General features: G+C 39.8%; 2 protein-coding genes across 6 annotated transcripts in view; one reads left to right on the top strand and one right to left on the bottom strand.

The window, feature by feature from the left end:
- The window catches only part of mis18bp1 (MIS18 binding protein 1), an 83,845-nt gene extending 65,909 nt beyond the window's left edge, over positions 1-17,936 (top strand). For all 5 annotated transcript variants that reach the window (XM_059649090.1, XM_059649087.1, XM_059649089.1 and 2 more), the window contains 4 exons: positions 3,911-4,059; positions 5,910-5,988; positions 6,074-6,146; positions 15,110-17,936. In XM_059649090.1, coding sequence (XP_059505073.1) covers positions 3,911-4,059; positions 5,910-5,988; positions 6,074-6,146; positions 15,110-15,213 — 405 coding nt within the window. In that variant the 3' untranslated portion in view covers positions 15,214-17,936. The remainder of the gene's footprint in view (positions 1-3,910; positions 4,060-5,909; positions 5,989-6,073; positions 6,147-15,109) is intronic.
- The window catches only part of im:7136021 (uncharacterized), a 108,380-nt gene that overhangs the window by 83,992 nt on the left and 6,404 nt on the right, over positions 1-17,984 (bottom strand). The window lies entirely within an intron of this gene.

The raw sequence follows: 17,984 nt of genomic DNA, 5'->3' as shown, positions 1-17,984 counted from the left end.
CACAATGGAAACAGATCTTCATCCTGCAATGGAGACATCAAGTGGGAGTATTTTGGAAATTAAACAGATGTTAGTATGAGGGACTTAAGGGGTAACTTTTTCATACAGAGGATGGTATGTGTCTGGAATGAGCTGCCAGAGGAAGTGGTGGAAGCTAGTACAATTATAACATTTAAAAGGCATCTGGATGGGTATAGGAGTAGAAAGGATTTAATAGGGATATTGGCCAAATACTGGCAAATGGGACTAGATTAATCTAGGATATCTGGTTGGCATGGATGAGTTGGACCAAAGGGTCTGTTTCTGTGCTGTACAACTCTATGACTTAAATTATATCTCTAGAGTACAGTAATTCAAAGTAAGGTCTGTCTTGTTAAAATTGAGCTGTCCTCAGTTTAAAGCAGGCCCTGTGATCACCAGTGATAACTGCCAGGCATCTTTATGTTGTACACAGAGGTTTTTTTTTGTCGGATCAGTTTCATAAATGGGCTTAAAGTCGAATTCAAAATTGGAATTTCGGCTTCTGGGGTGTTTCACTACATTAAGTTGGAAATCGGGCAGAATGAATCAGGTGTCATTTTGCATTGGCAATCTTATTTGGCAAATCTTAACCCATTACCATTAATCAAAGTAGAACTTCCTAAAAAGATGCAATGCTTTAACAACTGAAATGGAGGAATTGCAACATCTAATTAGACTGCTGAATTAGCATGGCACCCAAACAAGGGTAGACGTCAATTTTGAAGAATTAGTTGAGTACAGCTTTGAAAAACCCAAAGGTGAAAGATATAATTTAGATAAACAAAACATAGGAAAAATTAAAAATGAAGCATTGTGTATTGAAGTTTCCATCTTTGGGAGATGCCAGGAACATGAAACTTGTTTTAATCATGCTTTTTATGCAAATATCTGTAATGGGTCTTTACGTTCAGCAGGGTTTAGAACTTTTCTTGTGGGAAAGTTATGTAAATGTTGTCCTTCAGCTTGGGAAGCCAATATGTTCAGAAAAGTAGTAAAAAGTGCTTTGTGGATTTTTTCATTGCAAAATTATTGGAAGAAATTCTAAAAAGGGATTTAGCTGAAATACCTAATGACTGTAACATCAATTATAAGTCACAATGGGATAAAGGACACTCAACAAAATAAAAGGATCGATGTTGCACTTTTAAAACAGATGCTGGAGAATGGAGAAATTTCCAAGTTGAAATGGGTATGTAGCAGCAGTCAACTATCTGATTGTTTTACAAACAATGCAGAAAGCTCTCAAAAACTCTTGGACACACTAGAAAAAGGATGCTTGGAACGTTAATGCGAAACTAAAAGCGATTATAATATGTTGTCATTTTGTTTATTTTTAAATTGTCTATGTATTGTTTATTTAAAAAGGAAATTGTAAATCTATTATAATTTAATAAGGTCTTAAGGGATGCTGAAAACCTAATGGAACAACGAAAAAGATAGATATATTAAGGGTTAATTCGGTGAGAATTAGTTGTATGAATACAGGAAGATATTAGTAAGTGGTGTGGAGCGTGGTTAAGTGCCATACATCTCACTAAAGGTGCGGATTTGGCTTCTGTTTAAATACCGTTATCTTGTATACAGCAATAGTCTTAGGATAAGGGAGTTAGTCATTGAGATGAGATTTTTAAAATTTTCTTTAATTGTGTTTATGAATATTTGACATGCTTTACCCTAGAATCACTGAAATATATTTAAGACTTAAAATTCAAATTCACTAAAGGAAACAAGAGATTATGGAATAGGCTGAGATAATGGATTTTTCATGCTGGAGGAAGCACATTGAAAGACAACATAAACATGGGTGTACAATTCTGAAGGGGGTGCAGGAGAAGAGGGACTTGGGTCTATATGCGCACAACTCATTGAAGGAAAGGTGAAGGAGCAGATAATAAGTGTTCTCAGCTTCATTAACAGAGCACAAGAGCAAACAAGTAATGTTGAACTTGTAAAAGACGTGTTAGATCTCAGTTGGAGGACAATGTATAGATGTGGGCACTAGATTATTGGAAAGATGTTAATTCATTGGAGAGAGTGCACAAGTAATTTACAACAGTCGTTTTGAGCGTAGAGTAAAGATGTTGGGACTGTTCTCCTTGGAGGGAAGGCGGCTCTTAGGAGATCTGATTGACGTTTTCAAAATAATGAGTGGGCTGTATACACAGGCAGAAGCTGTTCCTGCTAGTAAAAAGGAAAAAGAAACAAAAGGGCATAAATTAAAAGTGATGTATAAAAGAAGCAAAGGTGAGAAAAAAAACATGGAATGCACTGTCTGAAAATGTGGCAGAGCTCAATTTAGGCATTCAAAGGCATTAGATGATTACTTGCATAGAAATGGTGTGTTACAATAAGGCCAAAGTTGGCAGTAGGGAATAGAATTGGTACATACACAATGGGTTCTCCTTCTGCACCATGACAACACTGATCTAACTCATACGGTGAATAGCTGTGAGTGAAGCATATCCCCACTAGTCACTGGCTGCCACTTGGAAAATTTATTCCTACTATTTGTATTCTGTCTGCCAGCCCATCTCTCTATCCATGTCAGTACACTAACCCCAATCCCAATAGCTTTAAATTTTTCCTGCTCATCTCTTATGTAGGACCTTATTGAAGCCTTCTGAAGTCCAAGTAAATCAAAGCCGCTGGCCTCCCATTATCAACTCTATTAGTTACATTCTCTTAAAATTCTAATAGATTTGTCAAACATGATTTTCCTTTTGTAATTCCATGCTGACCCTATTAGAACCTGTCAATGTTTTTTAAGTGATCTGATATTAAATCTTTTATAATGGACTCTGGCATTTTCCCCATTACTGACCAGCTAAATGCCTTGTTTTCCCTATCTGCTTTTTAAATAATAGGGTTGCATTAACTACGTCCAGGGCATGTCTTATTTAGTTAGAATGCCATTTTGTCTTAAGATTTCAGCTTTATCCCAGAATATCTCATCCTCCCAAACTCCCTGATTATTCCAGTTCTCCAAATGGGAGCCTCCTGCTTTGGTCTCAGTGTTTGTCCAAATTAGCCGCTTACCAAGAGGACCGAGTTTATTTTGTCATGAGGGATTTGAGGAAGGATTGTATCTTGCATTCCCACATTATTGTTTCAAATGTACAATTTGCAGCCAAAGTCCTCAGCCAAAATGATTTCTCCTGTGAGTTTAATAACCTCTTCCATAACTGTCATTGGGAAGGGGTAAGATGCATTCAGATGCATTAAACATCAAATACCTTCAAAATATTTCTCAATGTTCCTGCATTCATGATTTTGATTTCTGCTTTCATGCTTGGTTCTTGTCAACTGTTCAGAGCTTCTGTACTGTAAAAGACCATTAAAATGACAGTGCAATCAAAATGCCTTACCTCTGAAGATTTTGATGGAAATCACGAGGTAGATGGCAGTAGATTTTAAATGCAGAATTTATCATGAAATTTGTATTAGTGTAAAAAAAAATACATGTAAAAAATTTAAGGATAGGTTTGAGAAATTCATATCAAGGCAATAGCACAATTTGTTAGTAGTGTATACTCAGTTAAGCATATTTACAGAAATAGGTCAAATGTCTTTGGTGCTATTAAAAATTAATACTCAGCACTAACCTCTAAGATCTGCCCATGTTATTCAAATAGCCAATTTTATCAGGACAAGACTTATTCTAGCTTATTGGGAAAATAAACTAAATTCTTTAATTTGTTAAGTACATTGTATTAAAATTCAAAACAAAAATCCAAAAGAAAACATGCTTTGAATTGCATCCATAATGAGTAATTTTATTGAATGTGAAATCCGATATCAGTGCAAGTATAAATCTTTAATTGTCAAATAAATGTTATTTGTTTCAGTTTTGCAAATTTTGAACTTCAATATTTCTTTCAACATTGTACAGCTTCCCAGCTTTCCAAGCAGTCAAGAGGACGATGATGATGACTTCATGCTTCAGACAAATCCAACTACTCCAACTTCAATATTCTTTCCTTTAGCAAAAACACCACAGTGGAATCACATCAGTCCTCGCATGTTGGGACCTACTAATAGGTAACTGACCTAACAAAAATTATCCCACTGGCAATTAAATTTATAATCTAGTAATGGAACAGTCCTAAAGTACAATCAAATTCTAAAAGTACTTGCTTTGATTCTCTCATGGGATATGGGAATCCCGGTCTAATCTAACACTTATAACTCATCCCTAATTGCCCAGGCTTTCTTGAACTCCTGCAGCCCATGTGCTGTGAAGGAAACTACCGAATTTTGATCTAGCAGCAATGAAGGATCAGCCATTTAGTTTCCAGTCAGGATAGTGCAAGCTTGGAGTAGAAATTGCAGGCGGTAATGTTGCCATGCTTTTGCTGCCATTGATATTCTAGAGATTGTGAGTTTAGTTAGTATTATTGACGAAGCTTCAGTAAGTTGTTGCAGTTCATTTTGTGGACAATACAAACTACTGCCACTGATGGACAGTGTGAACATTTAAGGTGGTGGATAGGATACCAGGCATGTGGGCTGTCTTGGCCTGAATGCTGTTGAGCTTCTTGGGTGTTGTCGGGGCTGCATCCATCTGGTAGTATTCTATCACACTCATGACTTATGCCTTTTTGACAGCAGATATACTTTGGGGGCGAGGAGATGAATTGACTACTGCAGAATTTCCAGCCTGTGACCTGCTGTTGTTGCCACAGTATTACTACAGCTGGTCCAGTTCCAGTCACTGTTAGTCCCCAATGATATGAATGCCACTGAAGTCAAGGAAAGATGGCCATTACCTGACACTTGTGTGATGTGAATGTTACATGTTACTTTTCAGACTGCACCTGAATGTTGTCAAGGTCTTGCAGCCAATAGATACGAGCTGCTTTAGCATTTGAATTGTCAGTAATGGAAATGTACAGTGTGCAGACACCAAACATTTCCAATTTTGATCTTAAGATGGATGGGAAGTAATTGATGAAACAACTAAAGATGACTGTTCTTTTTCTGTGTTCTTTAATGGGATGTGGGCATTACTGACTGGGCCATTATTTATTGTCCCTAATTGTCCTTAAATAGAGTAGCTAATTTGTAGCAATTTCAGAAAGCAGCTCAAAGACCTACATTGCTGAGAGTCTGGAGTCACAGACCAGATAAGGACAGAAAATTCCCTTCCCTGAAGGACATTTCAATTCCAGATTTTTATTAGCCAAGTTTAAAATCCATCTTGTGCGATGGTGGGATTTGATATATGCCCTCAGATCTTGGGCCTATGGGTGACTACTGCAGTGACATTATCATAGTACCAAAATCCCCCTCCATGATGACAACTAACCTCCATTTTCACATTTTAAAAATTCATTCATGGGATGAGGGTCTCCCTGGCTAGGTCAGCATTAGTCAACCACAATACACTGGGTCTGGTCTCGCAAAGGCTGGACAAGGCACAGAAAACAGTTTCCTTCCCTTAAGGAGGTTGACGAACCAGAGGTTTTTCCAACAACGGACTCGTGGTTTTCCCAGTAATCAAAACGGTCATCATTAAACACTTAATTCCAGATTTTTATTGAATTCAATTCCACCATCTGCTGTGGCAGAATTCTTATCTGGGTCTCTGGATAAACAATCCAACAATAATACCACTAGCCACCTCCACCTCCTCCTCCTCTGTCCCGCCTTACTTGCAGTATTTCATGACAGGTGTGTGTGTGTGTGACCTAATTTTAAACTTTGCAACAATACATTTGTAATCAAATAAGAAATTGTGAAGTATAAATGCAAATTTTCAACCTTCTAAATATTGATGCTCAATAATTTTTGTAGCAACCTGACACATCACTGGACTTTTCTTGTGTATATACATCTTGTCTATTTTTGTACAACTTACTGGAATAATTGTTATCTATTATCTTTTATAGTGATAATAATGATAAATATGTTTTTCAACTGCAAAAAAAATGCAAGATGAAGAACTGGTCCAAAGTCTCTAAAAGATCGGTAGGAAACAATTAACTTTATATTGATCATTTAAGTAATTAAATGCTTAATATTTTCATACTTTAAGATCTGATGATTCTTTTAGAAACCTGAACTTTGTATGTCACCGACGAGATCAAAATCACCACATTTAATCGAAGATAAGAGAACTACACCAGGTAATAATTATTTAAATTGCTGTTTAACCCCTCATGAGTATGCAAATTGTTAACAAGGAAAAAGTATAGTATTACGGCTGCTGGAAATATAAAAATAATGTGTTTCTATAGTTATTTAAAAATGAAGAATTAAGAAACTGAGTGTAGGCCCTATAGAAAGTATGTCTTGGAGAAATAATAATGAAAAGTAATGAGAGTGCAAAGGAACTGAACAGCTTTTCTCATTGGTAGATAACATACAGGATACAAATAACTGCAGTAAATCAGGAAATGGGAGGGAAAGTACAGTTACAAGGTAGTGGTGTTAAACAATGGTAGAGTCGAAGTCCTACAGCACAGAGACAGGCCCTTTGGCCCATATCCTTCAAAAGCTTTCCTATCCATGTATTTGTCCAAATGTCTTTTAAATGTTGTTAATGTTATCTGTCTCAAACACTTCCGCTGGTAACTCATTCCATATGCATACCACCCTCTTTTTATTAAAAAAAGTTGCCCCTCAGGTTCTCATGTATTCTTTCTCCTCTTACCTTAAACCCTCTTGTCCTTGATTCCCCAACACTGGGGGAGAAAAGGCTGAGTGCATTCACCTTATCCATGCCTTTCATCATCTTATACACTTCTGTAAGGTCCTCTCTTTAATCTCCTTCAAGGTGTTTTGGCCAGGGGATTCTGTCTTTATTTTTGTTGAGGGTGGGTAGATGGTGAGGGGATATGAAGGCAGAAGTGTGGGAAATGCAAGAGATGCTACCCCTCAGTCTCCTATGCTCCAAAGAAAAATGTTCCAGCTGTCCCACCTCTCCCCATAACTCAGTCCCTTGAATCTTGACAACATCCTTGTAAATTTCTTCAGCCCTCTTTCCTGTTGAACAACATCCTTCCTATTGCAAGGTGACCAAAATTTAACAATACCTTAAGTACAGCCCCACCAATGTCTAGTACAACCTCACCAATGTCTTGTACAACTGCAACATAACTTCTCAATTTCTATACTCAGTGCCCTAATTGAAGGCCAGTGTGTCAAAAGCTTTCCTCACTGCCCTGTCTACCAATGAGTCCACTTTGAGAGAATTGTGCACCTGAACTCCAAGGTTCCTCTGTTCCACTACACTCCTTAAGGCCCTACCATTCACCATGAAACTCCCTACCTTGATTTGACTTCCAAAATGCAACAGCTTACACTCATATATATTAAACTCCATTTGCCATTTCTTGGCCCACTTCCCCAGCTGATCAAGATAATAGACAGTAGGTGCTGAAGTAGGCCATTCAGCCCTTCGAGCCAGCACCACCATTCATTATGATCATGGCTGATCATCCACAATCAGTATCCTGTTCCTGTCTTATGCCCATAACCCTTGATTCCACTATCTTTAAGAGCTCTATCCATCTCTTTCTTGAAAGTATCCAGAGAGTTGGCCTCCACTGCCTTCTGGGGCAGAGCATTCCATATATCCACCACTCTCTGGGTGAAGAAGTTTTTCCTCAACTCTGTTCCAAGATCCTGCTGCAATTTCTAATGACCTCCCTCACTGTCCACGATACTGCCTGTTTTAGTGTCATCCACAAATTTAATAATCATGCCTTGTACATTCTCATCCAAATCATTGATTTTGATAACAAGCAGCCCAGCACCAACCCCGGAAGCACACCAGAAGTTACAGGTCCCTAGTCCGACAAGCATCCTTCCACTATTACTCCCTGCTTCCTACCACCAAGCCAAATGTATATCCAATTTGTCTGCTCTCCCCACATTCCATGTGATCAAACCTTCCAGAGCAGGCTACCATGTGGAACATTATCAAAGGTCTTACTGAAATCCATTCAGACTATATCTACCTACCTACCCTCATCAACCTTCCTGGTCACTTCAAAGAACTGTAACAAATTTGAGAGGCATGATCTCCCACACATGAAGCCATGCTGACTAATCCTAATCAAACTGTCTTTCCAAAGGCAGGTATACCTTATCCCTCAGAATCTCGTCAAGTAACCTACCTACCACAGATGTTACTGGTCTATAAGTCTCAGGTTTTTTTTCTTTCCTGCCCTTCTTGAATAACGGCACAAGAATTCACTACCTTAAAGTGTTCTGGTACCTCACTCGTGGCTAACGATGCAAGTATATCAGCCAGAATCCCTGCAATTTCTTCTCTACCCTCTTGCTGGGTTCTTGGATATATCTGGTCAGGACCAAAAGGTTTATCTACCCTCATACATTCAATACTTCCAACACCACCTCAGTTGTGATATGGACTGTCCTGAGGATGTCGCCACCAACTTCCTCAAGTTCCCAAATCATCTTGTGTTTCTCCACAGTAAACACAGGAGAAATATTCAATGAGGACTTTATCCATCTCCTGCAGTTCTACAAATACACGTCTACTTCGTTTTGAGGGGTCCTATTCTCTTTCTAGTTATTCTTTTTCCTGTAATATACTTAAAGAATTTCTTTGGATTCATCCTAATCTTCATAGCCAAAGCTATCTTGTGCCCCGTTTTCACCCTCCTGATTTCCTCCTTCAGTAAACCCCTGTATCCCCCTATATTTTGTTGATTCCAGCTGCCTATATTTGAGCCATGTCTCCCTTTGAACTGGTCAAAGCCTCAATATCTCTTGTCATCCAGGGTTACCTACTCCTGCCAACTTCACCCTCACAGGAATGTACAGACCTTGAACTCTAACTATTACACTTTTATTGGCCTCCCATTTGCCGAAGGTCCCTTTGCCTGCAAACAAACTACTTCAATCAACCCCTGCAAGCTCCTGTCTAATTCCATCAAAAATTCACCTTTTCCAAAATTTAGAACTTAAACCTGTGGACCAGTTTTGCCCCTCTCCATAACTACTTTAAAATTAATAGAACTATAGTCACTGGTCCCAAAATGCTCCCGCACTGTCATCTCAGGCACCTGTCCTGCCCTATTCCCCAAGTGTCAATTGAGTTTTGCCCCTTCCCGAGTAGGCCCCTCTAGGTACTGCTTAAGGGAACTTTCCTGATCACACTTAACAAATACTACCCATCTAAGCCCTTAACACTATGGCAGTCCCAGTCTATGTTAGGAAAATTATAATCCCCCACTATGACAACCTTATTTCTCCAGCAAGTCTCCCCAGTCTCCCTGCATATTGGTCCCTTTAATTCCTGCTGACTATTTGGGGACCTATAGTACAACTCCAATAACATCACCATCCCCTTCTTATTTCTTAGCTCCACCTACAAAGCCTCACTGGATGATCCCTCACTTATTTCATCTCTGACTACTGCTGTGATACTCTCCTTAATCAAAAATACAACTCCCCCTCCCCTCTTTCCTCCACCTTTGTCCTGCCTAAAGCACCTTGGCACATTAAGCTGCCAGTCCTGTCCCCCCCTTAGTCATGTTTCTGTAATGGCTATAATATCCCAGTCCCACATATCTATCCATACCCTGAGTTCATCAGCCTTACGTGTCAGCTGTCTTGCTTTGAAATAGATGCAGTTGAATTCAACAGGCATTCCTCGTTCCCTGTCCTATTCCACCCTGACCCATCTCTTCAACTTGCTGTATCTGGTTGATGTATCACCTTCCTGCAGTTGAGGATCTCCTCTCTCTCTCTTCCATCCGCCACCTCCCCACCACCACTTCCAATCTAGTCAACCCTCCGTTGTAGCACCAGCTAATCTGCCCGCTGGGATACTGGACCCTCTCCAGTTCAGGTGCAACCCGTCCCTCTTGAACAGGTCACATCAGCCCCAGAAAAGATCCTGATTGATCCAGGAATCTGAATCTCTACCCCCTGCACCAATTCTTTAGTCACTCATTCATCTGCCATATCCTCCTGTTCTAACCCTCGCTCGCACACAGCACTGGAGATTATCACTGTCGAGGTCCTGGTTTTTAAACATTTTTCCTAGCTCTCTGTAATCATTCTGCAGAACCTCATCCCTATTTCTACTGACATCATTTGTGCCAACGTGCACAATGACTTCTGGCTGCTCACCCTCCCACTTTGAGAATTTTCTGCAGCTGCTCCAAGACATCCTTGACTTAGGCAACCAGGAAGCAACACACCATCCTGGATTCCCATTTGCAGCCACAGAATCTCCTGTCTGTCCCCCTAACTATCACTCAGGTCCTGTTCATCTTTACCCCTTCCTGCTGCGCCCCAGAGCCAGTTGCAGTGGAACCAACCTGGCTACTGCTACTTTCCCATGTGTGGTCATCCCCAAAATGATATACTTGTTTTTGAGGGGAATGGCCATAAGGGATTCCTGCAGTCTCTGCCTCCTCCCCTTGCCTTTCCTGGTGGTCACCCAGCTACTCCTGCCTGCACCTTAGGTGTGATCACCTCACTAAAACTCTCATCTGTGACGTGCTCAGCATTTTGGATGATCCTGAATGCATCCGGTTCCAGCTCCCTAATACGTCTCTCAGGAGCTGCAGCTGGGTGCACTTCCCACAGGTGTGGTCTCCCTGAGATCCCACATCCTGAACTGCCATCTCAACTGCAGCAAGACTAACATAGGAAATTGAAAGGACTTTATCTGAGCTTACCTGTACTTTTTGCTGAGCTACTGCTCACTGAAACGTCTCAAGACAATGCCTTACTTCTCATTCTACTACCAACAAATTTTCAATAGCATGTCTCCCCTTTTTTGGTTAGCAGATAAATTGTTAGAGCTGTGGGCTAACAGGTCGCTGGGTCACAGAAAGATAGAAACTACAGCAGGGTAGGCCTTTTGAGCATGCTTCGCCATTCAAAGTGATCATGTCTGATCCTCTATCTAAATGCCATTTTACAGCTTTCCCTCCATATCCCTTGGTGCCTTTCATGTCTAAAAATATATCAATCTCTTTTTGGAATAAACTCAGTGATACTGCCTTCTGTGGTAGCAAATTCTACTGGCAGACCACCTTCGACTGAATTCCACATCTGAGTCCTAAATTGCCTCCCAGGTATCCTGACATTGTGACAGATGGTTCCAGACTTTCTAGACGTGGGAAGGTCTAGATGTTACCGTTCTCTGCGTGTCAAATTAATTTCTTATGAGTAAATTAATAAAAACCAAAAGAACTGTGGATGCTGTAAATCAGGAACAAAAAGAAAGTTGCTGGAAAAGCTCAGCAAGTCTGACAGATCTGTGAAGGAAAAAGCAGAGTTAACATTTCGGGTCCGGTGAGGAGGGTCTGAGGAAGACCTGAAATATTAACTCTGTTTTTTCTTATTATTAACTTCCCTTCTTAGCCACAATGCTTCTTGCTATTCCTGTTGCCTTAAAAGAACGTATGTCTTCTGAATGATTCTAGCCATTGCCTATCTATTGTGAAATATTTTTTTCTTCCAATCCACTGCAGCTAACATCCTTCCTATACCTTATTATTACCTTTTTTTTTAATTTTAGGCTCTGGTTTCAACTGTTTAAAATAAAGTTCGAAAGTATTATAGTCACTTTTTCCTCTAAGGTTCTTTTTAACAAGGCTTATTAGTTAGTCCTTTCCTTTGCATAGAACTAGACCTAAAATAGCCTATGTCTTTATACCTTGACCCATGAACTACTCCTACGAATAATCACTGCCATGTGCTGTTTCATAGCTCCAGCCAAGCAGACTCCAGATCCTGTTTTTCCCGAATCGAGGTCATCTGTCATTAATACATTGACCCCATCTCTTACTACTAGCCATTTTCTTTTCCACCTCCTTCCTAAACGTTGAATATCCTTTAACATTCAGTTCCCAGTCTCAGTCAGAGTAGTCGTGTCTCAGCAATGGTAATTAAATCATAGCTTTTTTTTTCTACCCCCAACATCAGTTTGCCTACTTTGTTGCAAAAGCTACTTATATTCAGATGGAATGCCATTAACGCTGCCATTTTAACACTATTCTACAACCTGACCCTGATTAACTCTTGAATTTGTTTCTGCTGCTTTTCATTGAAAACTGTTCTACTTATCCTAACCAACTTTGTTTATCTCCCACCTGAAATCCATCCCACTGACAAGATAAGTTTCTTTTAAAATCTTTTTATATTTTTCAGTCCCAGGCCTATTGATGTGTACCCAAACATCTTGTATGGATGTCATATGCCCCAGACATCCAAAGCACTCCTTCCTACAGTATTTTCCAGTAGCATGTTAGTTTGTTCAAGCTTACAGCTTTTAAAGTTATTACACATGCTGGGAGTATTCTTGAGATTATTGCCTTTGATATTGCTGCTTTTCAAACTCTAGACATGTTCTTTAAATCTTTCTTTCAGACCTCATCCCTCTTTCTCTAGTTGTTGCCAATGCAGACAACAATCTTTGGCTCTTAACCTTCTTTCAAAAGAATATACTGCAACCAGTTTGTGCTATTTTTGACCCTGGCACTGGGAAACAACATACCACCTTTTTAAAAAAATTCTAGGCTGTGATTTCAACTGTTCTTAAAATAAAGTTCTATAATACTATAGTCACTTTTTCCATAAGATTCTTTTGCAAGAAGATTATTAGTTAGTCCTTTCCTTGGCACAATACTAGACCTAAAATAGCCTGTGGCTTTATACTTTGACCCATGTTACCCTTAGTGTTTGACCCATGAACCACTCCACCCAATAATCATTGCTATGTCCTGTTCACCATCCTGGAATCACATCTGCAGCTATAGAAATGCTGGCCTGGAAACCTGTCAATTCACCTATCACTGACAAAGTGTGAAGCTGGATGAACACAGCAGGCCAAGCAGCATCTCAGGAGCACAAAAGCTGACGTTTCGGGCCTAGACCTTTCATCAGAGAGGGGGAGGGGGAGACGGTTCTGAAATAAATAGGGAGAGAGGGGGAGGCGGACCGAAGACAGATAGAGGACAAGATAGGTGGGGAGGGGATAGGTCAGTCCGGGGAGGACGGACAGGTCAAGGAGGTGGGATGAGATTAGTAGGTGGGAATTGGAGGTGCGGCTTGAGGTTGGAAGAGGGGATAGGTGAGAGAAAGAACAGGTTAACAGGTTAGGGAGGCGGGCACGAGCTGGGCTGGTTTTGGGATGCAGTGGGGGAGGGGGAGATTTTGAAGCTTGTGAAGTCCACACTGATACCATTGGGCTGCAGGGTTCCCAAGCGGGATATGAGTTGCTGTTCCTGCAACCTTCGGGTGGCCTCGTTGTGGCACTGCAGGAGGCCCATGATGGACATGTCGTCTAAGGAATGGGAGGGGGAGTTAAAATGGTTCGCGACTGGGAGGTGCAGTTGTTCATTGCGAACTGAGCGGAGGTGTGCATCTCCCAGTCACGAACCATTTTAACTCTCCCTCCCATTCCTTAGACGACATGTCCATCATGGGCCTCCTGCAGTGTCACAATGATGCCACCCGAAGGTTGCAGGAAAAGCAACTCATATTCTGCTTGGGAACACTGCGGCCCAATGGTATCAATGTGGACATCACGAGCTTCAAAATCTCCCCCTCCCCCACTGCATCCCAAAACCAGCCCAGCTCGTCCCCACCCCCCACTGCATCCTAAAACCAGCCCAGCTCGTGCCTGCCTCCCTAACCTGTTCTTCCTCTCACCTATCCCCTCCTCCCACCTCAAGCCGCACCTCCATTTCCCACCCACTAACCTCATCCCGCCTCCTTGACCTGTCTGTCCTCCCCTGACTGACCTATCCCCTCCCCACCTATCTTCTTTTCTCTCCATCTTCGGTGCACCTCCCCGTCTCTCCATCTTCGGTCCACCTCCCCCTCTCTCCCTATTTATTTCAGAACCCTCTCCCCATCCCCCTCTCTGATGAAGGGTCTAGGCCCAAAACGTCAGCTTTTGTGCTCCTGAGATGCTGCTTGGCCTGCTGTGTTCATCCAGCTCCACACTTTGTTATCTTGGATTCTCCAGCATCTGCAGTTCCCATTATCTCTCTCAATTCACCTATCACTATTGCCTTCCCACTCTACTCCGCAGCTCCTACTGCCTGTGAAGCTGAGCTACTTGTATCACAAATTTGCTCCTGCTACAAACATACTGGCTACAAGAGCAGGTCAGAGGCTAGGAATACTGCAGTGAGCAACCTAGTACTCTGGGGAGTTACAAAGCCTTTCCACCATCTACTAGGCACAAGTCAGGAATCTGATGGAATACTCCCCAATAACGCTTGAGAAGCTTGACGCCATCCAGGACAAATCCACTACCACTTCCATCTGGAAGGACGAGGGCAGCTGATACATGGGAACATTATCTCCAAGCCACTCACCATCCTGACTTGGAAATAAGTTCACCAGGATAGGCCATAATTTACCCCTTCATTACCCCTCTGATTACATGCACTTTTTCTGCAGTGTGACTGCTTTGTTAAACATGCTATCCATCATTCTCAGTTTTCTGGATGCAGCATAGTGTCACCAACCTCTGATCAAGTTCTAAAACCCAAACTCAAAGCTTTGTAACTCGAGACATGAGATTATCTATGTATGCGATGCAACATGACTTCCCAGATGGCGCAGGATAAGCATTCCATGTTTAGCCACGTCTTCAGCTTACTTTCAGACTATATAATTAAAACAGAAACTATTAAGTAAAATTATTTACCAACTGGCTCAGTGAACCTTGCTTACTGCGAATCGACACTTGTGCTAGAAACTCACCACACAATCAGCTTATGCCTTAGTTGCAACACTCCGGATTTTTAAAAACTTGACATGCACTGGTTCCCAGCTACTGCTGGTGTATGTTTGTGAATGAATGTTTCTCTCCAAATTATGGCAAGTGAAAGCCTGAAACTTTTCTCTTGATTGCTTCTCACTGTATTCTTACTGTAATATATATATGACAATAAAATCAAAGTCAACTTCTATTCTCCCACTCCAGACTAATAACAGACAGATCTGCTGCCTCTCCAGCTTTTGGATAAGTGAAAGACTTAGGTCCATTGTACCTCCAACTCTCGGATTAATAGTTGTATAGCTCTACACACACAATGTTGTGCCAGTTGCAATAGCTTTTGAAATTTACTGTATTTTTCAGGTGCACAGACATCTAACATAGGAAAAATATTCCAGAATAGAGAAGATGCTCAATCAGATGATGACACAGAGGATGAAGATTACTATTTTTCAGTTACTGAATAGCTTTTAATTTATAATAAAACTAAACTTCCTGAAATTGAAGTACTTAATTTGCTTCTATAAAGACTGAACCATCTTGGTGAATTTGGATGCTGGACATTTATCATCCAGTTAAATATTTTAAACGTTCAGGTTGTTTTTGTTAATGGTTTTAAATGCATGGAAAATGTACATATATGTATAAAATACATACAGCAAATTTTTAAAGTGTTTTGTAATGAGTTTATATTATAAATGAAATGATATTGATTCTGATTTAAACTTGACGGTTCCTCAGCCTGTGTTTCATTCCTGTCGTCTACAGTGATGATTTTTAGTTTGTTGCCTGAGCATTTTATAAATGTGTTAAGCATGTGCTTGGACTTTTCATGCTGTGTGAGAAAATGGAGGCCTCTTGCACATTAAGATGTATTACATACTGAGTGATTGCTTTACAATATATACAAGTTTTACAGCTTGATCCTTTTTTTTCCACATTTAAACGGAGAGAAACATTTCGGGCAATATTCTAAAAGCAATTCTCTTAATTATGAAGGGGGAAATTAGCCAAGCCATTCACTTCTGTTCTTAACCCAGTGACTCCACGAGGAGTGCAGCTTATGGAAGAATTGTGTTATGGATGCTAATGGAGGATATAGTCAGATTTAATGCCCATGTGGAAAAAGTTGTCTGCTGACATACTTCACACCCACTCGCCATGCTGCTAGGTTTTGGGTAAATTAAAAGCACAAAAGCACGTTGCAGAAACAGTTTGCATTTCTTCTAAGAGCGGCCTGAACCCATTTCCAAAAAGAAAGCAACCAGTACCACATTTAATTAATGCAACCAGTTGAGTTGAGGATGCACTATTTTTTTTAATTCCATATTCATTCTTAATGGGAGAAATGTCATTAAATTATAAAGTTTTCATTTGTTTAATAATTTTTATCCAGTGTCTCTTTATATAAAAGTTATAATTAACTGAACACTTCAAGGAGGATGTTAACTGAAACAAATGGTTGCTAATGGACATAAATTCCTTACTAATTCCTGCAAATTAAAATGGAAACATTAAAATGGTGGTTACTAAAATGATTTACTGGTTGAGAAATTTAACCAGGCTGTACTTTGCATAACATCTATTAACAGCGCCTAATATGATTTTAAAATGTCACAAGCTATAAACGTTGTGAAACAGTATGGTACAGCATGAGATAAGTACTTTTCCACCCACTCAATTTATTTTATTTTACTTTCACAGCAGCACCAAACAATTGGTATATGAATGTTCATAAGATGACTGCTGTTGTGCATTCCTGGATCAGTTCCTGAGTGGGATTAAAGGTGATTGAGTCTATCCTTGCCAGTAAGCATAGCTAGATGTAGGAAAGGGAGGGGGTTTTGATTTTGTTTTAAATATTAGGAATAAAGAATACCATAAATTTCTCAAGGCTAGTTGTATATAGTTCATCTGGCCATACAGATTTACCTCCAATAGTTAATTTCAATAATTCAAATTCACATTAAAGCAGTTCAAATTGGTTCTTAAAGTCTTGTTTTTAGGTTTTGCTAAGCTCCACATTAAAGTACACAAATTAAGACTGTTTACATTTTGCACCTAGACTTTAAAGTAGTGTGTAAATTTGACCTGCCAATGTCAGTACATTTCCTGCATATTAGGCTTTCTGAACTCACTTGTCTAATCAAGCTTGTTCAATCCAGAGTCCATGTATGAAAATGTGCAACTTAATTGACTTGACAACACATTCAAAATACACATGCTGGTCTGGGATTAACTAATACCTCCAAAGGGAGCAGAGAAAATATCTGTTGAATAGAATTGCAGATTAGAAATAGAAATGTTACTACATCTTCTTCCACCTTGTATAATAAATGAGAAACTAATATTACTTTGAGAGCTGGTTATGGGAATGCATAATCAAATAGTCATATCATGCTGAAGCATCTGAATTTTTAAAATAGGCATTCATCTCAATTTTATTTATTACCAAGAAGTTATTATTTAAGATTGTGTTTGTTTTATGTAAATAAGTGACAAGAATCTCTCAACCACATGCACCAGGTTCCTAATCACAAATTAAATAAATAGTTTCTTCTAACAGCAGCTTTTTTGAAATGTTAGTTAACATTCTGTACTTTCTAACATCGATGTGAGTTGATGGCTGGTCTGAGAGAAATGTGCAGAAGAAATGTCAATTAGTGCAGGCCCTTATTCTAATTTCAACCACGATATGAAGACTTGACGTTTAATTGCTTAATGATGGCAGAAAAAAATGGCTCTGCATGGAAGTTGTTTCATAACTTTGATAGTTCCAACCGATAGTTTTAAGTTCTGACCAGACCCCCATAGCTATCATCTCAGCTCGAAAGACTTAGAAAACTTAAAAATTTTTCTTATTAGTCAGAAGGGACGGTCACATTTCAAGCACCTGTTTGAAAAGTCAACTTTCTCTAAGGGACCTATTAGCCCAAACAGATTGTTCTTAAAAATATTGTTTTTAATAGATTTCCTCTATCTTTGTGTATCTCTGTAAATAAACGTAGAGCAAAGTATTATCTACTGTATTTAATGATGTGATTTTGTGTTGTCTAAGGTAATAATGCATGGTGAACAACTCACCTGTTCGCTACTTAGAAATAACTGTTCTTGCCCATTTTCCAGTACGTGATTAACCTATTCTGAGCTTATCTTCATTGGGCAGCGAATAAAGGTGCAGAGTTCATAAGCTTGGTGTACTCATGGAAATTGTTAAAGCACTCCTCTCATTACAAAG

This window comes from Stegostoma tigrinum, chromosome 10, assembly GCF_030684315.1.
Source record: "Stegostoma tigrinum isolate sSteTig4 chromosome 10, sSteTig4.hap1, whole genome shotgun sequence".
NCBI lineage: Eukaryota > Metazoa > Chordata > Chondrichthyes > Orectolobiformes > Stegostomatidae > Stegostoma > Stegostoma tigrinum.
Note: the sequence above shows the minus strand (reverse complement) of the source record. Positions and strands in the feature narration are given on the sequence as shown.